Below are 24,626 nucleotides of genomic sequence, written 5' to 3'. Positions count from 1 at the left end.
TAGAACACTCCACCCTTTTGATACTGCACAAGAAGCCTTGGCAGGGGCATGGAAACCTTCACCCTCAAACCCACTTGAAATATGGAATGTCCGTGTTTTGTTGCATCATAAACATATCAGTGGTTCTCAAGATATTCCCTACTTAGACCCCGACATCCTCCCACATTCCCATTTAGCAATATGAGAAAGGCAATGGGGTTGCATCCTCCTAACAACTCTTTGTAATTCCCAAATTGAAAGAACCCACAACAGATTATAATGATATTCAAGTAGAAAAACCTATTCTTAAGGATGTTGTTTCACTATGCAAAATTGGTTTAGGTAATTCACAATATGTTACAGGTAGCATCCCCACAGTTAACTTGCTTCCAAATGCAAAACTGGTTTGATTCACATAATGAGAAAAAAAATCCTTAAAATTAAATTTCATATTTTAAAACCATTGTAATCAGTTGCTTAGGGTGCAGTAAGCAATAAAACACGGGTGTTCCACAATTTGTCACATCTAGATGGCTCCTGTCACACACTGAACTCACCGAAGGCTGAGAGGTAGGGGATTCTGCTTTCCCTTTGACACCCATTGCCCTTTGCCAGCTTCTCTCATGTAGCAGCATTTGGGAAAAAATTAAAACTAGCAGAGGAAGCAATTAGATCACCCAGTGAGTCTTTTCCATCTCTAGATTCTGTGAAATAAATCTCTTTCAATGCTTTCAGCTAAGGAGAATAGTCTTTTTTGTTAGGAAAATGAAATTTTAGGAGGCCTGCCCCTATCTTCTCTGGTGACTTTATTGATACACAAGGAAATATTAAAAGAAACCAGAACTGTAGAGTTGATGTAGGAGTTGAGTAACAAGACTTAGAACTACGTAAAGTAACATATGACAACCTGCTACTCTGACACTCCTAGTTATCATACTACATGAACAAGAAAGCATTTGTTAAATTAAATGCAAACACATTTAGGATGGATGAAAAGAAATATTTCTTGCAACACGTAAGACATGCCACTGCAAGGTATTATTCTGTCAATTAGCTCAGATATCAAAAGGAAAAAAAGAATCTAGTAGTATCTTCTAAACACCAGTGTTAGAATCTTTATCTGTAACATATGTTTAAAAACCTACAGACAAGAGTTTTATCCAGTCTTTGTTAAAGATGAATTGTAAGTACTTTAACAAAATAAACTCCAATCCTGCATCAAGGTCCAACTGCACAGAGCTCAGTGAAGGACTGAGTCACAGCAAGCAAATGTATTTTGACCAAATTTAATCACCTCTTCTTGCGCCTTCATTCTCTACTAACCTTCCACTGCCTTTGACATGGTCAGTCATTCCCATCTCTCCATCTCCAGTCTCTCCCCCCTAGGTTTCCATGACACTGTGCTGGCTCAGATCTTCCCTTTCTACTCTTGTAGTTTCTTTCCAATGCTCTACATTTTCCTCTTTCCATCAGAGTTCAGCTTGGCTCCATCCTTGGTCCTCTTATTATTTTTCCTCTATATCCTCCCTACACTCCCCTAGTTTCAGCTATGATCACATTTATATGGATGACTCCCATATTTATATCCCAAACCCTGCCTCTCTCCCTCTACGTAGTCCCACATCTATAACTTGCTCTCTTTCCTTTGAAATGTTGCTGCCACAAAGATGACTATACACTCCCCCAGGCTCTCCCCCAAAACTGAAACCACCACCACCACACTTGTCTTCCATGTTCATAACTTTGAGGTCATCTTTGATTCCTCTGTCTCTTTCTTCTTTCACATCCAGGCTATGTGGGACATTAGGCAGGTTAAAATATTTTTATTTCAGTGAAGACTTAGCTGTTCCCACTTGAGAACAGGCAAACATTTTCTCTTTTAAAAAAGTTATACATTAACAAGCATTGCATCAGATCTAATATATAACCCTAGAGCTAAAGTCTTAACTATTATGGCAGGGGCCACACACCCTTAATCAGAGATGGAGGTAACTACATAGATTTAGGAAAGAGAAGGTTGCCCAATGTTCAGCTACCAATTAAAGTGCTACTCACATCTTTCAACTCCCTTAATTTCTATGATCAACAAAATAAGTTCCCATGATCTCATACCCAATTTATTGCCCAGAAAGCAATAAATAAAATGTAGCAAAAAATATCAAGTCAGCCATTTTATAAACATGCTTTTGAATTCTATCACTTAGATACAAAAGTCAAACTGGTCTGAACACACAGAATGTTAACTTAGAAAATGTAATTAACATTTTAAAATCCTGCCCAGGGTCATCTAATGGTAGATAAACTCTAGACAAATCATAAGGTCTGCCTGTATTAAAATGTGACTTTCAAGTAATTTTTGAAAAGTCAAATATATAAGAGCATCAGATAAGAGACTGTAGGGCTAAACTACTATAATTTCCAATTGTTTTCAGTGCCTCAATTTAATTTATTATTCTACCTGAATCCTGAATATATTCTGCTAGGACAAAAACCCAAGATACTCTTTACTTCCACCTTTATACAGCAGCATGTTTTGACAAAAGATCTAATTTCATTCCAAATACAGTTCATGATCTGAAACCAGAATCCAGTCCAGGAAACACAAATGAAAGTCTCTGATACAAGTTAAGTGACTGTATAGGTGACACAAAACAGCACTGCACCACAAAATCCCACTGCCCCTGTCATATACTGAGAACGGTAATAACACATTAATAAGTCATCCAGTTAGATATACAAATGGATTTCACACGAGGTGGTAACATAGCCATGGCTATGAGTAACATACTCATGAACATTCATAACAGCGTACACTATTATTAGAAAGCCATTAACTAAGCATAAATCTACACTACAGCTGGGAGATATGATTCCCAGCATGGTAGATAGACTCACACTAACTCCCTTTGAACTATCGTGCTAAAAATAGTAGCCTGGACACTATGGCACTGGCAGCAGCACAGGCTAGCTGCCTGAGCTCAGACTGACTTGGACTCAGATGGCTAGCCCAAGCCACCTCCAGGGCCAAAATGTCCACACTACTATTTTTAACATGCTAATTCAAGCTAAGATAGCGCACTGGGAACCACACCTTCAAGCTGCAGTGTAGACAAATCATAAACAGTTTGGAAAGAAAACTCCACTGTCAATGGGTTGTTCCATAATTGTTCATCACAGGCGCTCTTGCACCTTCCTCTGGTGCTGACCTATGTTAGAAAGAGGACACCAGCTCGATGGACCAATGGTTTATCTAGAGTTCCAGTTTTGGTTGGACATATTCCTGGAGGTTTCATCACATGACAATCTTTACTTAGAGATTAATCTCTAACTCCTGGAGACTCCAGGACAATCCTGGAGGGCCAACAACCCTAATCTTATCTATCCCATATGTCAATTTCTGTGTGTCTATCAATCTAAATAAGTATTTTTTGCCTATTGATGTCCATTGAGCACATGTACACAGGCGTACTTGTGCGTGAAACAGACTCAAAGCAAGAACTGGTTGTGTATGTTAAGCTGTTTATCATGGGACAAGAAACAAGTTTTAAACTTGATTTAAACCATTTCCAACTAAACTGGTTTGTAATATGTTTCCTTGCCAAGTCATGTTAGAAAAAATGGTTACTAACCTTCCGTAACTGTTGTTCTTCGAGATGTGTTGCACATGTTCATTCCACTTCAGGTGTGTGCGTGTCCTGAGCACAGTCACCGGAAATTTTTCCCTCAGTGTCACCCATCAGGGAGGCTCAAGTGCTCTCTGCTGCCATGTCCCAATAGCACCGTATAAAGCAGCCAGCCAGCCAACCCCGCGACCCCCTCAGTTCCTTCTTATCAGAAAACTCTGATGTAGAGGGGCAGGAGAGTGGATTGTGGAATGGAAACGTGCAACACATTCTGAAGAACAACAATTACAAAAAGTTAGTAACTGTTTATTCTTCAAGAAATTGCACATGTGCATTCCACTTCAGGTGATTCCCAAGCAGTCAATAGGAGGAGGGATCAGAGTTCATGGACACATGGACTGCAGAACAGCTCGACCAAATCTGGCATCATATCTGGCATACTGAGTGATGACATAACGGGAGGAGAACCTGTGCACCGATGACCAGGTTGCTGCTTTACAAATGTCCTGAATAGAGACTAAGAATGCTGCTGAGGATGCTGGCAACCTTGTCAGAGCAGTCAGGTTCGCTGGTGGCAAAACCCCCGCCTGATCGTAACAAGTGCAAATACATGAAGTAATCCAGGACAAAACTGTGAAGAGATTGAGAGACCCTTAATCCTGTCAGCTATATCTATGAACAGTTGTGTGGATCTTCAGAATGGTTTTAGTTCTCTCTATGTAGACAGCTAGGGCTCACCTAATATCCAATGAGTGAAGATGTTGTTCATTCCTATTTGGGTAGAAAACAGGAAGGTATTGCTATGAAATTGTGAAACCACTTTTGGGAGGAAACTGGGGTGAAGACATAAATACAGCTCATCTTTAAAGAAGGCTGTATACAAAAGCGCTGATGTGAGGGCATGGAGCTCCGAAACCCTTTTGACTGAAGTGATGGCTACTAAGAAAATCTCTTTCCAGGAGAGGTATAATAAGGAACAAGTTGCAGAAGATTCAAACAGTGGTCCCCATAAGCTTTTAAAAAGACCAAGTTCAGATCCCAGGGGGGAATGGGTTCTCTTACTTGACTGTATAACCTTTCTAGGTCTTTGAGAAATCAGACAGATGTCATTTGAAAAAATGAACCAGTTATCCACCCAAAGGTGGAAAGCTGATATCGCTGTCAGATGAACCCTGGTAGAGGAGATTGCAAAGTCTTGCAGTTTCAGGTGCATTAGATATTTAAGTATGTCTTGTATGGATAAACACACGGGCAAGACTTTGCGTTGGGATGCCCAAATAGAAAACCGCTTCCACTTTGAGAGGTAAGTAGCCCTGGTAGAGGGCTTTCTACTGCCTAGGAGGACCTGATGAACTTGCTCTGAGAAAGCCGGCTCCCTGGGATTTAGCCATGGAACTTCCAGACCATCAGATGAAGGAAGCTCAGGTTCGGCTGGAGCTGCTGACCATGGTCCTGGGAAATCAGATCTGGATGCAACAGTAGCAGGACTGGACTCACCACTGAGAGATCTAGTAGAGTGGAGAACCAGTGCTGGGGGGCCCATGCTGGGGCTACCAGAATAACCCAGTCCCAGTCCCAGTCATACTTGATCTTTGGCAGCAGTCTATGTACGAGCGGAAAAGGGGGGAAAGCACAGTAAAGATATCCCATCCAAAGTAGTAGGAAGGCATCCATGATAGAACTCGGACTGTGGCTTTGTAGGGAGCAGAATTGGTGACAGCTTCTGTTGTAACCATTTGCAAATAGGTCTATCCAGGGATTCCTCCACTGCTAGAAAACATCTCTTGGCATATCTGAGTGAAGGAATCACTCGTGGTGACTGGAGAAAGACCTGCTGAGACAATCTGCCAGCTTATTTTGCATTCCTAGAAGGCCTCGAACTTGATAGAGTGGGCTAGGTAAAACTCCTTGCCTGTTGAGATAAAATATATGGCTGCAGTGTTATCTGTGAGAACAAATAAGTTTCCACCTGTAATGTGGGGCAGGAACGCTTGACAGGCCAGGTGAATCACTCTGAGTTCCCGGACGTTGATATGGAGTGAAAGTTTTGTCAAAGACTAAAGGCCCTGAGTTTGGATGGGCCTCCGGTGAGCTCCCCACACTAGCACTGATGCTTCTGAGATTAGGGTCATTGATGGTTGTGAGTGTATAAAGGGAACACCAGCACAAACCAACCACCAATTGATGGAGACAAGAATCTGTGGAGGCTTGTGAGTACACTGAGGCCAGACACATCTGGAAGAGTCTGAGCTGTACACTTGCGTGTTGTACCATGTATGTGCACGAGACCATGTGACCTGAAAGCCTCATACAATTTCAGACCGTTGTGATTGGATGATCTTTGAGGTATGTTATCAGGGATCTGATTGATTTGAATGGTAGCTCTGGGAGGTAGGCCCTGACCTGAGTAGAGTCGAACACCACCCCATCTTCTCTATCTTCTGAAGTGGAGCAAGGGTAGATTTTTCTGCATTTACCAGAAGGCCTAAAGCCTTGAACATCAACTGAATGAGTCAGACGTTGGACACTACCTGAGCCCTGGACCGGCCTTTGACTAGCCAGTCACCTAGATAAGGATAGATCTGCACCCCTAACCTGCTTGTATGTATGTACGGCCACTACTGCCACACATTTTGTGAACACCTTCAGAGCTGCAGACAGGGCAAATGGGAGTGTTTAATATGGGCAGAGCTTATGATTTGACTAGAATTTATCTATCATTAGATAACCCTGGGCAGGATTAAAAAATGTTAATTACATCATCACCTGTAAATTCTGTTTTACACTACCAATTCAAGGAACTGAGGGGACAGCAGGATTGGAGGGGTTATACCAGCAGCAGAGGGTGCTCAAGCTTTCCTGACAGAAACCATTAAGGAAAAAATTTCTGGTAACTATGCAGGACACACACACACCTGAAGTGGAATGCACATGTAAAATTACTCGAAGAGGAAAACAAAGTTCCTAAACTCAATTAGATCCCAGCCCAGTGCAGACAGTGCAGTGCAGACAGTGCCTCCCACTATCTCACAAGGTTATTTTTGTTGATTTTGCTAACAGGAAGTATGATGGGAATTTTTTCTTGATGGGGTTACTGCTGAAGACTGCAGAAAACATCAGTCAGCTCTCTGGACAACATGAATGTTTTCTTGAAAACATAAACTTCACCAATTGCAGTTTAATTCTCTGAATGACTTCTGGCTATTTTTGGTTATTTGATAGGAAGTTAAGTGCCTGTGAGCTCCTCCTCATTTATACATGTATTACTTCACACCCAAAATCCTTCAATTTTCCTCCCCCTTCAGAACACCAGTAATGCCCCCCCAGTCACCACTAATGAGAGATATTTATCTGGTTCAAAACAGTAGGTGTCAGAAATAAGTCTGCCTATTATCAGAGTGTGCACTATACTCCCTCTTAAAGCAGATATTGCCCAGTCTGAATAGATCAGAATATATTGCATTCCCTTTTAAAGCAATACAGTAGAACATCAGAGTTACGAACACCAGGGTTACGAACTGACCGGTCAACCACACACCTCATTTAGAACCAGAATTACGCTATCAGGCAACAGCTTAGACAAAAAAAAAAAAAGCAAATACAATACAGTACTGTGTTAAACATAAACTACTAAACTAATAAAGGGACAGTTTAAAAAAAGGTTTGTCAAGAGAAGGAAACTGTTTCTGTGCTTGTTTCATTTAAATTAACATGGTTAATTAAGAGGAGATATCTGAGTCATTAGCGATTATCTTTGAAAAGTGATGGAACATGGAAAAGATTCCAGAGGACTAGAAAAGGGCAAATATAGTGCCCCTCTATAAAAAGAGAAATAAAGACAACCCAGGGAATTACACACCAGTCATCTTAACTTCAGTACCCAGAAAGATAATGGAGCAAATAATTAAGCAATCAAATTGCAAACACCTAAAAGATAATAAGATGATAAGTAACAGTCAGCATGGATTTGTCAAGAACAAATCGTGTCAAACCAACCTGATAGTTCCTTTGACAGGTAACAAGCCTTGTGGATTGGGCCGGGGGGGGGGGGGGGCGTGGTAGATGGGGTATATCTTGACTTTAGTAAGGCTTTCGATACTGTCTTGCATGACCTTTTCATAAACAAACTAAGGAAATACAACCTAGATGGAGCTATTATAAGATGCGTGCATAACTGGTTGGAAAACGTTTCCCAGAGAGTAGTTATCAGTGGTTCATAGTCAAGCTGAAAGGGCATATCATGTGTAAGCCCCTGAGGGAACAGCTCTGGGTCTGGTCCTGTTCAATATCTTCATCAATGATTTAGATAATGACATACAGAGTACACTTATAAAGTCTACAGATAACACCACACTGGGAGGGATTGCAAGTGTTTTGGAGGATAGGATTAAAATTCAAAATGATCTGGACAAACTAGAGAAATGGTCAGAAGAAAAGAGGATGTAATTCAATAACGACAACTGCAAAGTACTCCAGTTAGGAAGGAACAATCAGTTACACGCATACAAAATGGGAAATGACTCCCTAGAAAAAGAGTACTGCAGAAAGGGATCTGGGGGTCATAGTGGATCACAAGCTAAATATGAGTCAACTGTGTAACACAGCTGCAAAAAAAAAAAAAAAAAAAAAAAAGCAAATATCATTCTGAGTTGTATTAGCAGGAATTTTGTAAGCAAGACACGAGAAGTAATTCTTCCACTCTACTCCATGCTAATTAGGCCTCAACTGGGGTATTGTGTTCAGTTTTGGGCACCTGTAGCAAGGAGGTGTGGACTCCCTCATCGATTGAGGTGGCCGGGAGGATTGATGTGGCCGGGGGGAGAGGGGTGGAGAGGAGGAGAGAGATAAGAAGAATAGTTGGGGGTGAGGGGATGCAATGGTGGGACACAGCACACACACATAGTTGGGGGAGAAGGGTAATGGAGTCCCTGAAACAGAAGGGGAGGAAGGTGGCACAAAGGGAGGTTGTGGGGCAGAACGAAGGGCTGGACACAATCAACCCCTGATGTGTGCAATGAGTCTTACCAGAAGCAATAAGGTGTGGGACCCCTAGTCAAAAGTTAGTCAAGAACCAAGCTCTGTATGACAAAGGAGTTCCTTGAGATTTCATTGGGTGATGTTTCAAGGCCTTTCTTGAAAAAGAAAGTGGTGATAAACTCAGGAACGGCAGCAGCAGCAGTCTTAATCCTCTGCTGCTGCTACTACTGTATGAGGAGTGGAGCAGGAAAGAGAGAAACAAATCATCATGGAGAATAAAATCTCAAATTTGTTTTGGATTGCTCACAACTCAGGCTGCATTTGGATAGGAGAAAGAAACAGTTTAACTATATCCTGAATAGCTGCAGAACAACAGTGGATTATGCACATTTGGAAGACTGAAAGGAAGGGGAAGGTGGTTCATGAGAAGGCCGGATGATTCTGAGAAGCACCTGCCTCATATTATAGCTGCTTGCTGTTGTGCAAAATATCTATGAGAGCCAGGGAGAGCATCCTCACCAAGGTCCGGGAGGCAGATGTGAACAGACTTGCTGAACTTTATAAACAACCGGAAAGGATGCATCTGCAAAATGACCTAACTGGTCAGGGAAACACTGTGCTTGTACCCTGAGGTCAGGATGCATTGGAGGAAAATGAATGTAATGTAACCAAGGAAATGAATAAAGTGAATACACTTTGTGTGGCAATTTTATTAGAGGGAACTGTACCTAAACAAAATATTTCAGCAAAGTTGTAATTAATATAAAAAATCTGATTTAATAACAATGCAAAGATAAAACCAATGGAAATGAGGCACTCAGGCCCCAGTGCTGAGTGCACCCATCATTGTGCAGATGGGATCACAAAAATATGTAGGTGAGTGTGTAGCTGTTCTTCTTGTTTTGGGGGCATTGTTTGTTTTTGGGGTACATATGGAATGGCGGTATAGGAAGGGCCTGTCCCTTGTACTCGGTAGAGTGAAAGTGTCCCCCAGTATCCTGTGTTCTTGACAGGCTGCAAGACATTGTTAGACGTCCTGAGCACGAGGAAAGCGCAACATGGTTCTCCAGAAAGTTTATCTGCTTCTGCATCACATCCAGCATCTTTTTCTGATGATCCTTTTCTCTACAAATGCATTCCCTTGACTGCTCCCCTAACCTTCTTTCTCTCTCATTCTGATACTGGAGCATGGAATCTTCTCTCCATTTTTCTGTCTTTATGGCCCTCTGCTCAGATGTGTTCATGAGGTCAGCAAACTTATTCTTCATCGTTCTTTCTTTTTCCCTTAGAGGCTGCCAAGCCTTCTGCCACTGATAACACCCCTCTCCACGAGGGCTCTGCCATGTAAGTGCTAGACACTATACGAGTGCCTCACACTCTCACGCTACAATACTACACAAGTATTTATTGTCCTATTACTAGTTTCCATGTCAACAGTGATGAACGAAACAGTGCTTCCCTTCCCTGCCCCCCGCCCTAAATTTTGACATACTCTTCTACCAGTCTGTGGTACTCTTGGAGATGGCAAGCTGTTTTCCACCTTACCCTTGCAATAGTGCTGGGTGGATGTGGCAAAAGGGCCTCCCAAAGGGCAGATTATTAAATAGCCATGCACATCTGTCTTTACATTGGAGGGTGTTACCCTGAGACATGTCTGCAAGAGGAAAGTTCTCTTCAAAAAAGCAACAGACAAACCCAAAAAATATGTAGAGCTTCTATTTAAAAGGATGGTGCCCCATAGCTGGCACAGGAATAGAAGAGAAACACTATCTATATGGCAAAAACAACGAGAGTCCTGTAGCACTTTAAAGACTAACAAATTTAATTTCTGCAGGCATAAGCTTTTGTGGGCTGTAACCCACTTCGTCAGATGTCAAAATACTGCAAAATAGTTTTCCAGTCACAGGCATGAACCCTTTTTGCTGGAAAGAGGTTTACAATGCTGAGGGGCTGGTTGAAAATAACCATGGCCTTCTGTAACTTGTATATCCACAAATGCCTTATCTCTGTGCATTATGAAATGTCTTGGTAGCCTCATTTGGACAATTTACATCATATTCTAATATGTGTTCAAAAATGTAAAGGTGACTAACAGCTCAGGGCATTGATCAAACTGTGATAAAGTACTTTTTTTATTGTTTTTTCTATTTCTGTATCTGCCGCTACAGTGCTCGCCATGAAATGTGTATCGCTTTTTAACCCCTGTGGTGCCACTGTGTTGAGCAGGGAGAGGACCTCATGGCTGACTGGGAGGGAGAGGAAGCATGTTTGGTCCATGGTTGTGGGATTTGGGATTTCAGGGAAATAAACCCTTTTGCATTTCTGGTGCTGTTTCTAGAATTGCTTGGCGGGAGAATAAAAGCCAAGTAGATAGAAAAAAGCACATCTGTCCATTCATATAGCTCACATCTGCCCAATGTTACAGCACCCAACTGGTATCCAGAATAAAGTTGTTTAAATTTCCATATCCAGCAAAAACTGGGACAGTTTGTTGTAATCCATCGCATAATACTAACTGGTTGAGTTCCCTTCTAAAACACCATCGGGGGGGGCTCTCTGCCTGGATCTCAGGGCCTATCTATGATGCAGTCTCTACTTGGGGTCAATCTCTAGTTCAGGGTTAGGCATGCCAAAGCAATCTTGGCTGTCTGGAGGAATTTCTGCCTTGCTGGGTTCTGCAATTGACTGGATGCCTTCTAAACTGCCATAATTTAGCAGGGTTCCGTTGTGGCCTCCCTGGCAAAAATCCAGTCCAGCTTCTCATTGTACCAACATGTACTGGGAGCATTAACAGAGATCTTGTTTTTGTCTCTGCTGAAAACTGTGTTCTTCTAAGAAACAGATGAGTGAAGGACTGGGGCAACATTATTGCACTTCTGTAGTGTACTAAAAATAGTCCAGAACATATGAAAACACATGCAGTGTTGGAAAGGGAAATTCGTTTAATACAAGGGAAAACAATTGATCCTTCAGAAATGTATCTCACTGAAGATAAAAAAAGTACTGGTGAGATGTTTTGATGTACCTTATTTCAATCATGCAGTCATTTGTAGAAAGAAATCTTACTTTCTATGGTTCTTCTGGCTCAGAGTATTTATGCATGCCAAACAGTGGAAACTTCTTGAAAGAAGTGGAATGACTTACTAAATTTGATCAATAACCTGTTCTCACTATTTAGGGAAAGACATACAGAATAGATTGAATAAGTCGCAAGGAATTGCTCCAGAAAATAGCATCAAGTGAAAGAGTCAAAATATTACTCTTATCATTTTAGACTGCACCCCCAAGATTAGCCATCAGGAACAAATGTATGTGATAATTAGAACAGTTGTAGTTGATGGAAAGCCAGAAATTAAAGAACATTTCCTAGGGTTCCAGGTAATGCATGAAATAACTGGTCTCAGTTTCTCAAACACAATTTTAGAAAAGCTTGAAAAGCTCAGTATTCCATCTGAAAACTGGAGAGGTCAGTCCTATGATAATGGGGCAAACAGTCAAGGCGTTCAAACTTGACAGCTACAAAAAAAAAATACCCAAGCTGTTTATGTTCTTTGTGGGTTGCATACATTGGATTTGGTTACTGTAGATGTTGAAAAATCATCACAAGATGGTGCTAGTTTCTTTGGATGTCTTCAGAAACACTACAATTATTTCCAGCTACCATACAGCAATGGGATGTATTGTGACATCAAGTTAATGTGAAGTTGAAATCTTGAAGTGAAATAAAATGGGAAAGCAAAGTTTATAACGCAGTATGGTTTCAAGCTGCTGAAGTCACAAGGAGACTTTGTTGGAGGTAACAGAAATGTACTGAGATAGTGGCAAAAGTATAAACTCAAGCCTTGGCTGAGAAAATTAGATCATACCATTTACTGATATGCTTAATTATGTGGTATGACATTTTGATTAACATTAATCACATCAGCAAGATTCTACAATCCCCTTCTATGCAAACTAATCTGGCATACATTTGCTAGAAAGCACTTCTGATGAATTATAGGGAAAATGGATTTGCTGGTGCTCAAATAAAAGCCATGGAGATTTGTGAACAAATAAATACACGTGCACATCTCAAAGAGAAACATCTTACAAGTACAAACCACCCACCATCCCTTTCCTATGAAGCGCCTGACAAACTATTTGAAGATGTACTTGATCAGTGAGAAGCCTATTTTTTTTTTTTTTTTTTTAAACAGAGCATCACATCAGTTGAAAACATATTTCAAACTATGGGAAGTGTGAAAGACAAGTTTGGACTTTTTTGGGATTTGAAACAGACAGTTGAAAAGCCTATGGAATTGTTAAGCAAATGCTTCAATAACTTGCAAAACAATTCGAGCTCCAAACATGAATTAGATTGCAACAAAAATAATCTTTTTCAAGAAATTTTAAGCAGATGCAATTTGTGTCCAAAGAAAATGACACCTTTTAAAGTTCCCTCCTTTATAGATGAAAACCAAATTAAAGAGATCTATCCTAAGCTTTAGATCACACTGAAAATCGCTGTAAGATTCCCAGTAATGGCAGCATCTGCAGAGAGAAGCTTTTCAAAGTTGAAGCTGATATAAACATTCTTCCAATCATCTATGGCTCAGAATCGTTTGTCTGGATTGTCAATTATAAACATCAGTCATGATTTGGAAAGAGACCTCTCATACGATGACATAACTGATGACTTTGCCTCAAAAAGGTGCCAGAAAAAAAAGCTTTCAATGAAGGCAAGGTGCCGTTCCCGTATTTTACTGTTACTTCCAAAATGCCATTCATCTTATTTAATGTGGACTTTTAACAAGTGTATTAGTATGTGTTGTGTGGGTATATATTTTGGTTTGTAAATATAATTCGTATTTTAGTGAGGGGAACAGGGGGAACCAAAATATTCCTGTTTAGGCCCACAGTGGGCTAGCATCAGCTGTGAGACATGGTTGCTATAGTGGACTCTGGGTATGTGAACTTCTCATGAGCTGGAATCACTAAGGAGAACACCTGGCTGCTTGCCAACGTTTAAACAAGGAGGCATCACCCAGTCCAGATGATCTTGGAGCTGTAGAGGGTACACAGTTAACAGACAAGCTGGTCTAGGTGTGAGTAATGTACATTCAAAATAGGTAGGAACACATCCACACAAACCTTATACTGGTGTAACTCATTTCAGAACAGAGTTACATTACTTCTAAAGCAAATTAAAAAGGAGTAAGATGCCAGATAAATTGAAAAATACCTGTGTCCCCACAGAAAAACTAAAAAACTAAATAAAAAACAAAACAAAATAGTTTTCCCATGTAAAAAAGGCTTAAGTTAATCTCATACTTGTTATCTGTAATAATAAAACTGCAAAAATGCAGTACAAAAATGTTAAACCATTTTCTCTTCAGGCCATAATTACTTTTATAGGCATCCTGACAGAGATAGGACTTAAGGAAAGATATAAAGGAAGTTTAGAGTTATTTTGCAAAAAAGTACATATAAAAACAATTTGAATGAGTACCTTGCTCTTATTCTTTTGCTAAACTACATGATGTTTGCAATGATTATCAAAGCATATATAATTTTACTGATATTTTAGGAAAAATATTAAACCTACTTATGATACCTTCCTATTGTATATATTAGTGTTACATTATTCAAAATCAGTGCGCCTGTTCAAAGCAATAAAAAACAATGATGGGTAATTCAGAAGGCAGTGCAACTTATTTGAAAAGTTCCAGTTATCTGGAAGGAAATTCACTGACAAAACTATGGCTCAGTCCCATAAACACTTATCCACACTAGTAGTCCCACTGAAGTCAGTGGGATTACTTCTGTGAGGAAGGGTTTGCAGGGATGAGCCTTATATGCTCAGCATCCCAGAAGGAAGATGGAATTTGGCTGCTCCATGACACTTTTATGAGGCCAGTTTTTATATAATGGTTTATTGGTTAGCTTCAGGGAATAAAAATCTTAGGTAGGTGATTAAAATGTGCATTTGAGTCTCATGCTGGTGGATGCATCATGCTGCAAATATGGCAGCGTATGGTCAAGCCAACAACAGGAGGGAACTAACTGCAAAACAAACTAGTTTCTTTAGTATTTGAGTACTGATTTATTAAAGGACTTTTGTATGTTCTCCTTCCAGGAAGCTTTTTCCACTGGAACATAGAAATTGCCATCGTGGATCAGACCAAAGTTCATCTAGTCCAATAACCTGTCTCTCATAGTGGTATATCATTATAATATAGTGCTATATATCACATATCAAATCCATTGGAGGTAGGTGTAAGAACTCTCTAGTAGAAGTAGCTGTGGGATAAATTCTCCTGCCCCAGGTCTCAACCTGGTGAGTTAGGCAATGTTTACACTGCAGTCGAAAGTGTGATTGCAGCTCAGGCAGACATATCTACACTGGCTTTATTCTAGCTAGCACAGCTAAAAACAGCAATGAAGGTGGGTGACACTGGCTGCAACACAGGCTAACAACACGAGTACATATCCAGGGTCCTGGGTGAGCTTCTACCACCCACACTAAAGCCAGTCCGTGTCTTCACCGCTATTTTTAGCTATGCTAGCCAGATTAAAGCATGGCATTGTCTACTGGAGCTGCAACCACAGCTTCGATTGCACATACTGCAATATAAACATAGCCTTTGAAATTGGCTTAAACCCTGAAGCATAATATCCCTTACAAACATTTTGCTGCCATTAAAACAACTCTGAATATTCTTGATATTCATACAAATATCCAAACGCTTTTTACTAAATGAAAAATGTAACAATGACTTCCTGTGGAAAGGGGTTCCACAGTCTAATCACATGTTGTGTGAAAAAGTATTTCCTTGTATCGATTTTGGATTTATCACCTGTTAATTTAATTGAATGTCCCCTTGTCATGAAACAAACAAGAGTTCCTAATCTATTTTCCCTGTACCAATCATTGTTTTAAATTTTATCTTGTCTCTTTTCTAAACAATCCCCAGCACTTCAATCTCTCTTCACATTAGGGTGTGGCCTTCCTCAGATCACTTAATTTACCCAGTGGTTCTGTTCCCTTCCTGTAAAATGGAGATAATAGCTCTTCCCTGCCTCACAAGGGAGTAGTGAGGAAAAATTCACTATTGCTTGTGAGGTGCTGAAAGGCTACACCAATGAGGGCCACGTAAGCACCCTCTGTACAGCATGCCCACCCATTAAAGTAGGCATTAACAACAGATATGAAGCGTGCACAATGGCTATTGTGATAGCAAGAGGTGTGTGTGAATTTATTACTCTCAATGCAGAAGAGACATTCACTTTCACAGAAGTTTCACTGATGAAAAATGTTTCCACCAGGCAGTTTGAATTGTCAGTTATGAATGGACAGTCCTACAATGCTGGTTAAAGAATCACCATCATGGAGATAGGTCCCAAAGATAAGTTTTGTTTAAACACAATTCCACTCTGTCTAATATGGTGGAAAATTGAAGTTTTGTTTAAATGAAGTAAACTCAGTTTTAAATTTAAACATTTGATCTGGAAGTATGGAGACCCCAGCAAAACATGAAACAGGAATCTGTTTTGTGCTTGTACAGTACAAGGCCCGTTCTCCACTGGTCCCGAGACACTACCACAATAAACATGATTAAACACACACCAAAGTCTGTGGCAGAGCTAGGAACTGACCCCAGATGTCCTGAGAACCAATACAGTTCTTCTTGGCCCAGTCCCAGAGTCACTGCTTTCCCCAGCAGGGTGAGTGCATGTAGGTACATGCACACACACACACACACACACAGCCCGAAATTCACTGATCACGCCTCCCCTTCCCCCCAGCCGTGGTCTCCCCCACACATAAGGTCTTCACTCCTCCCCTTCCCTCTCCTGCCCTTGTCTCCACACCCCCCCCCCCCACACACACATGCAGTCATCACTCCCCCCCTTCCCCCAGCCGTGGTCACCCCCTCCAATATGGTAATCGCTCCACCCCTTACCCACCCCCCTACCGTGACCACTCCTCCCTTACCATCCCCCAGCGCACGGTCTGCGCTGCCTCCCTCCCTCCCAAGTGACGCTCCTCTCCTTACCCACCCCCCACACTAGCTCATACCTCCCGCTCCCCGCCCCAGCCCGTGACCATTCCCGCCCTCCCCCCATATCCAGTGCTCGGCCGCTCGTCTCCGTGCCCCTCCCCCCATCGCTGCCCGGTGCTCGCCGCCCCCTTACCCTGGTGCGGGCGGCCGAGGCGCGGCTCCGCTGGGCGCGGCGGGTGTTTGAGCGCCCCGAGCGCGGGCGCCCCCCACAGCAGCAGGGCAGGGAGCAGCGCACAGAGCCGGAGCCTCATGGTCCGAGCGCGGCCCCCCCGCTCACATGGGTCCGGGAAGCCTCCTCCGCTGCGCCCGGGGACAGGCGCCTCCCTCAGCTCTCCGCCGGCTGCCGGAGCGCGCCCGACCTGCCGCCCCCAGTGACAGGGCCCAGACCACACCCGGAAACCCGGCTGCCCGCGGAGCATTGTGGGCGCGGCGGGGACGCCGCCATCTTGTCCTGGGGCCCGGCCCGGCGCGGGCAGGGCGGGACCCGGGGGCGGGTTGCAGCCCCCGCGAGAGGACACCGGGGGGTCTGATTGACGTCGACTTGACGGACACGCGCGAGCGAGGGGAGCCTGGGGCTTGGCCCGAGCCCGGAGAGGGAGCCTCGCCTCGCCTCCCGGTTACACGCCCCAGAGTGCCGCGGCGTCCTCGCTGCGCCGCAGCCCTGGTGCTGAGCCCCGCGCTGGGCACCGAGCGGCCCGTCCCCGGAGGGAGCTGCGCCCGCCCGGACACACAGGCGCTGCCAGCTGCACTGCAAAGGGCCCCGGTTCCAGTGCAGCTGTGACCCCAAAGGGATAGAGCAGCGTTCTCTTGGGGGGGACGGGGAGCGGGTCCCCGGTGCCGATTGCTGTGTGTACACAGGTGCTGGAAGGAGGGCTGCTGCCACACCCGGCTTGAAGTGGTTTCTGTCATAGACAGGGTTTACAGTTTGGTTCAATGGCTCTCAGCACCCCCACTATACAAATTGTTCCCCCACCTCTGTGTGCCTGTGTGCACATGCACACGCGCCGTGCCTAGCACAAAGGGGCCCGGATTGAGGTATGTGAGTGCCGTCCCATATAATAAATAACCTTAACGTGATACATGAACTCTCTTCCCAAATCCTGTTACAGTATTGTGGTTCAAACACATGTGGGTGTCATCTGCACTGCAAGCCTGAACCAGGATTTAGGCACATAGGAACTGCCCTACTAGATGGGAATAACAGTCCGTCTAGTCTGCTACCACGTCTTGGGCAGTGAGGAGTACTGTGGTGCTTTGGGTAAAAAAGGAAAGGCAAGGGACATGTAGGTGACATGACAGTGTGCTGCCTTCCCAGAGGCAAGACACACAATGTCACTAAGATTGGATAGGCCTTTGAAATCGACTGGAAAGTATCTGTTGGTGATGGTTCGGATCTAGTCTGGGAGCATAATGTAAAAATCTCATTCCATGAACAAATTTGTGATAGGAAAGCGAAGGAGGCGTCATTTGATTTGTAAAATATTTACAGAATCATAATTTCAATGGTGTAAACCTCTGCAGAGTGTCGGGGGGAGGGGGAGGTCACTGCCTCCCTGGTTCCCAGTCCGCTGGTTGGAGAAAATTTTGATAATCACAGTGTAGTTGGAAATAAATTGAATTGGGTATCATTTGAAAGCCTTTTGTCCTGTGAACACAATGGCATCAAACATGACAAAATTAGAACAATGATGTAGATGTAGATTCAAGAAAGTGTTTAAAATCAACTTTTTTTAATTATACAGGAATGTAGTGCTTACATAAAAAGGACAATGATTTTTGGTAATCCTAGGGAAATTAACCTTGACATTTATTCATCAAAGAAACATTTATTCATCAAAGTCACCATTAGTGTCATCTCCATCTAGGGTGCTACTGCTAGACATGTCTGCATGGTGTTTCACACATAACTGGTGTATGCAGTGCAGTGTCTACACTGATACTACGTTGACCTATGTCAACATAAGCAGTACGCCTTCAGTGGAGGTGGAGTTAAGTCGGCGGAGCAGGCATGTTACATCGTCAGGAGTGATATTTTAGGTAGTCGCTTACAGAGCTAAGTCAACATAAGCTCCCTTGCATCAACCTAACTATAGTGTAAACCAGGGAATAAGTGCATGAGTAGTACATGAGGATGAGGGTATAAATTGCAGAAGTAAAAATAACGGAAAAATATAGGATGCATAGTAGGAAAATCAACAAAATTAAATTAGTTTTCCTATCTAAAAAAACTCTAGGCTATATAAAACTGCATAATAATCTCCCAAGAGAAGAGGTAGAACTGTCATTGTATATGACTTCTGAAACTAGACTGGACAAAGCATTAGGAAGCATCTTGTAAGGAATAATCCCCCACTGGCAGGAAGATGGACTGGATGAGCTCATTGGTCTTTTCCATTCTAACTTCTGTGGTATTCTACAAAGTATTCTACCCCTACATTGATTTAGGAGTTTCTCAAAACAAAATTTGTATAGGGAGGGCTTCAGGTTTGCACAACATAAAGGAAAATTGGACACAGTTCTGAGAACAGTTTTAGAGAATTCAAAGGTATAATGAGATAGCAGGTCATATAGTCACACCTCTTGGTTGTATTAGGACAAAATTAATCCCTCTTTATTGATATGGATCTAGCCTACTATGGACTAATGAGATCTGGAATCTCTCTAAACCCCTAGTTGCTAAAGAGTACACAAGTTTTCCAGAACTTCTCTGTTTCTTCCCTGCTTTCTCTTCTGCTCTCCTAATGCATGAAAGTAAAGACACCAGAACTAATGGAGCTACAAAAATATTTAATAAAACCTGAAAATTTGAGCTGCCTTCTTGTTAACTAATACTTCCCTCAGTTCTGTTTTCCTGAACTGTCCCTTCTTTTATCTCCATGAATATTTTTCTTTTTCTTCCCATTTAGCTCCTCATCTACCCTTCCTCTCCTATGCTCCCACATCTCCGTTAATGCCATTCCACCAGTCTTCCCTTATGAAACATGTAGGATAGTATTCTATATAAGTGGTCCAACATTTTACAATATTAATGTTGCAGAGTTTTGGGCAATAACTGTTGTATTGCTTCTATAAGAATATACACTCCTTTCCCCTCAGTTTCCCCTCTCTGCCTAGCAAGGTAGAAATTTGGTCATAACCCATTAAATCTACTTATCCCTTATTTTTTAACCCCAGAGGGCCTCCATGATCTTCCAGGATCATGCTGATGCATTTCAATTGGCTTACCTAGCCTGCCAAGCCAAGTTGGAAACATCACTGCTCCTATACTATAATACATGCAGGAGCACAGAGAGGTGGGCTGATGTGATAGGGCTACTAAAAACAGCAGCCTGAAATTGTGACTTCAAGCAAGTATTGTGACACCTCAGGGAGGTTTGATTGAAACTATAGCCACATGCTCTACATCATCTTCAAAGCTCTTCAGAATTAATCTGCCTGGAGAGAGAGTACATTACTGTGAAGTTGTTTTCCTGCTGGGATCTTTTCAAAGGCGAAAGTAATTCTTACTGTCCATATTTTCTGGCATAAGTGATATTTTCCACATCAAGCAGAAGACAGGGCGGCCATTCTTCTGTCTGATCCTTTCCTACCCACTAAAAAGATGACTGCACATTTTTTAGAAGTCCATAAATACATAACTAGCAAGGACCAATGCCTCTGTCTGTCTGATAGATTTTTGTGCTGATGGAGATTTATTGGAAAAAAAAAGCCTGACTACCCTGTTAGATCCAATCATGTATTAATGAAGTCTACCAATTAGGGCTTAAAGGCAGGTCCATTCTTGAATTTTCCAGGCTTGTTCTCTTGTTACATGGCAATATGACAAATATAAAAGGCTTGAGATTTGTTGGGCAGTTGGTTTATTTGCTAAGACAAATCTGTGGTAATACTTTTTGTGGCTGCAAATGCTTTAAAACAGAAAAGGACTGAAAATTCTTTCAAGGATTTTTTAAATATATTCCAATGGGAATTTTACCCATGGGACAGACATCAATGCCATCGGAAAAAGTTAACATCCTTGACACCAGCGTTTGAGGTGACTTCACCAGCGTTTTGATTGGTTCTCTTTTCTCTGCAAGAAAGCATATTCCTGTCATCTGTGATAATGTGGAAGGAAACCAAATCTAATTATCAGGTAAGACAAATGTACTTCTTCTGGATGAAAGCCTTTGAGCAGGCTAATGTATTTTCAGAAGATATTGTTGAGGATATGGAGACTGCTAACAAGGAGCTATGTAAAGTAATGAAATGTGGGCTACGCTCCAGCTGTATTGTTTTGGGGAAAGAAGGGAATTAACTGACAACCACTGCACCCCAGCAATCTATCTGAAATCTGGCAACTAGGCACTGAACATGGGACTGTTGAACTGCAAAAAGAATTAGCAAAGAACTTAACTGGATGTATCTGCCCACATGAAGATAACAAAAGAACTTTGAGCTTAGGCATCCACCCTACACGGTATGCTTTTCCCATTTATTATATGTTTCCGGCACGTGACTGAAAGTATAAAGGAAGCTTTATAAACAGCAAATGCAGCCTCATAGGCCAAATCCTGAAATCGTTATTCACTGACTTCCCAGAGACTTCAGAAGTGAGGTTTATTTGCATTAGTAAGGTTGCAGAGTTGAACTCTTGATTTTTTTTTCCAAACAGGATGCACTGACAAGATGGGATGTAAGTGTAAATGGAGATTTAAAAATGCCATGAAAAATTCATTTATTGAATGGTAGGCAACCTAGATTGCTAAGAAAAACAAAAAAAGTGTAAGCTAAAAATGGGCTCTGTGGGAATGGATTCATGTTAAAGTTTCATAATGTACTAGTGAAAAAAGACCAGAATTCTTGAGGCTGTGAATTAAAAATATTTGAAGTGAGAAGAGGTTTCCAATATGGAATATAGATTGTCAGTCTTAGACTTCTATGTTCTTAGTTATTCTTTGTTAGAGGTGTGGTAGATTTTGTAAACTCAAATACAGTATTACAAAGGTTTTAATGGTACTTTTAAAACAATTGTTTTAACATGCTTGTCAGCATGCTAACTTTTCCACATAACTGAGATTCTACTCTAGTGGTTGTAGATTTTTTTTTAAGTTAAATAAATTTTATAATGATTTTAAGAACATGCAAATAAAAAGTAATACTGAAGAGAATGTGAGTACATTGTATTACAACAAACCTGGGAACAAAAGGGGGAAAAGTAAGCTTAAAATATGGAAGGAATTAAATAAATATGAAAAAGAAATATATCAGATGCAGCTAACTGGTTCAGATATGGCAGGAAATGAGAGCCAAAACCCTGTGCTCATTGCTAAGGGGCCCATTTCTGCATGCCCTGCTCAGACCTGAGTTCTTATGCAAGTAGTAGGGTTACTTAAGTGAAAAAGAACTATTGAGCATAAGGACTGCAGAAGGGTGTCTTTAGTTTTGATGCTGCTATCCATGGGAGTTTGCCTGAACAAGACGTATGCCCCAATCCTGCAAGCAACTCCATGCAGACGCACCGCAGTCCCTCCATGAAGCACTATGCTTGAAGCAAGTGCAGAGTGACAATGTCTGGATTGGGGGTGACCATTTATAACATTATTGATATCAATATTGCAAAATTACAACATATCTGGCAAAATATGCCATGTAAGCTAGCATTGGAAAAGTTATGATTTACTGAATATGATACGCTCATTTATATGAGCGTATCATCTCTGTACTGTAAACTATGAATGTGTGTGATATTTTTGTATCTAAAACTGGTGCTGTTCTGCTAGGTGACGCTCCCAACAGATTAGCCTCAGCACTGTCCAGCCTGCTTGAGACCAATCAAGGGCCATCAGTGATACAAGGAGCCCAGGGAGAGAAGCCGGGGCTGCACCTCTCAGTCATTAGGACATGTAGATACATGCCTGTGAACAGGGAACTCCAAGTGCTTTTCCATGCACATGTGCTGTGGGCTTATGTTTGAAACAGGCCACATGGCAAAAAGACATAAAAGGCAGCTGCACCATCTCCATCTTGTCTTCATTTCTGCTTCCTCCTACTTCTGGATCAACTCCTGTACAACTGAAGCTGTGAAACAAAGGACGGAGACCTGATACTGGATGTACACCAGAGGAACTGTACAAGCCTGCAAACTCCACAATACTATTGAAAATCTGATATATAGGGACTTTGAAGTCATTTGTATGTATTTGATTGCTTTGATCAATTAACATCTCTCTTGTTTGTTTCTTTTCTAATAAACCTTTAGTTTTAGTTACTAAAGGATTGGCTGGCAGCGTGGTATTTTGGGTAAGATCCAAACCAACATCTGGTAATGTGGCTGACCCTTTGGGGATCAGAGGAACATTTTGGTAAAGGGAATAGAGATTTAAATAACTTACCTCTGTACTGGATCTAGTTACTGATTGGGAGCCAGAGACTGAAATGCAATAGAGGAGGCTGTGTATTTCATTTTTTGGGCTTCATGATAACCAGTGTGGAGAATCGGTAGCACTGTTTGTGACTGGTTGGGGAATTTAACTTCAGTGTTAGCCACCAGTTTTGGGAGAATCTGCTCTCCTTTTGCCGCCTGCCATTTTCAGTGGGCTACCCTAGTACCTATCACACAGATATCCACCTGTGCTGAGTTCTGTGCAGGATGAGAGTGTAGTGTGGTCTTAAAAAAATACTCTGCTGTGCTGGCGTGAACAGACTGCAAGGGAATACCCCTGCACAGGAGGCCAGCTGCACAGTAGGCGATATGCACCTCCATCCAACCATGCAGAAGGCCCTAGAATAGAAGGCAGACCAAAGCAGGAAGAAGAGTAACCAAGCATTCCTTCCCCTAGGAAATCCTGCACTCCTGCAATGGCCCAGTGAAGGAGGGGCACAAGTTGGAGCTGCCCTAACTTTCACCAGGGGCTGAACCAGCCCTTGGCAACCCCACAATTGGAGAAACACAAGCCACCTCTTCTCTGCCCTTGTGTTGGCCCAGAGATGAATCTGTCAAAGAGGCCTTGATTCTTCACTGTTTTCAACTTTGTGGAGTTATTCACATCTGAGCAGTGAATGTCAATCAGTGCCATTCTGGTCTGGTAGTATTCTACACCCACTTTGCACAGAGGTAAATGTCTGCACAAAGTGGGCAATCAGGACTGAGGGCCAAATCCTACTCGCCTTTCTCACATAAGTGTAGCCCTATGGACTGCAATGGAACTACTCACATATGAGTAAGGCAAACAGGATCTACCCCATTTTGAGAACCTCCTCCAAAGGTTTTGGGTGGTATCCTGGCCCTGTGGAAGTCAATGGCAAAACTCCCAGTGACTTCAATGGGGCCAATATTTCAACACTTATGTGTAACCCTTCTGCAGAAAATCTCCACTCAGATATCTATTTCAGTACAGTTAATGATGTTCTGTCCCTATCATTTTTGTGAAATATATTTGTAGGATTCCATCTCTTCCCCAGCTCTCTCTTCCCTTGCTCCTGGGGACCCAGTTCTTCTTATTTCTAAGTCTGTGCTTGTGATCCTAGGAGCGCCTCAATGCCAACTGGCAAAGGGTCATGGTTCTGTGACAGGAACTCCTATCGGGCCTGACAAATTCACTACACCTAATATTTTGCTGTTATAGTATTTATGTAGCTGTCTTGTGAGATCTTAAATGAAAGCCAGAATCATGCTCCTCAATATCACTGTGAAATGTGTGTACTCATCACATTAAAAAAGTCTGTATACTGAAGACATGCCCTTATAGTTTGTACCAAGCTGTTACTCCCCAGTAGAGGTGAAAAACTGGTTTTGCCAGACAAAGGGATGTATATTCACATGTCCGCTTGGGTTTGTACGTAGATTAAGTATTGTAAACCAAATTGTAAACACAATTGGAGCTACTTTTGCATTTCAAGTCAACATGAGAATGTGAAGATAACTTGGAGCCAGCACACAGGAGAACAAACAAGGTATGGGGTGTCATCCTGACTTGGGTCAAAACAATGAGTTTGGAAAATAAAAGAAGCAAAAAGCCATTTT

At 42.1% G+C, this 24,626-nt stretch overlaps 1 protein-coding gene and 1 long non-coding RNA gene across 3 annotated transcripts in view; one reads left to right on the top strand and one right to left on the bottom strand.

Annotated features, from left to right (window-relative positions):
* ADAM17 (ADAM metallopeptidase domain 17) overlaps positions 1-17,005 on the bottom strand; it is a 58,004-nt gene extending 40,999 nt beyond the window's left edge. For both annotated transcript variants that reach the window (XM_067544784.1, XM_067544785.1), the window contains exon 1: positions 16,755-17,005. In XM_067544784.1, the coding sequence (XP_067400885.1) occupies positions 16,755-16,872 (118 nt within the window). In that variant the 5' untranslated portion in view covers positions 16,873-17,005. The remainder of the gene's footprint in view (positions 1-16,754) is intronic.
* A 2,612-nt stretch (positions 17,006-19,617) lies between these two features.
* LOC137150837 (uncharacterized) lies at positions 19,618-22,840 on the top strand. Its single transcript, XR_010919088.1, has 3 exons — positions 19,618-20,756; positions 21,276-21,348; positions 22,384-22,840. It is a non-coding gene; the product is annotated as an uncharacterized lncRNA (long non-coding RNA).
* Positions 22,841-24,626: the final 1,786 nt, after the last annotated feature.

This window comes from Emydura macquarii, unplaced genomic scaffold (genome assembly GCF_026122565.2).
Source record: "Emydura macquarii macquarii isolate MOO-44397 ecotype Brisbane River unplaced genomic scaffold, CSIRO-AGI_Emac_v2 contig_1027, whole genome shotgun sequence".
NCBI classification, from domain to species: Eukaryota; Metazoa; Chordata; order Testudines; family Chelidae; genus Emydura; species Emydura macquarii.
This window is presented reverse-complemented; position numbering and strand designations above follow the sequence as displayed.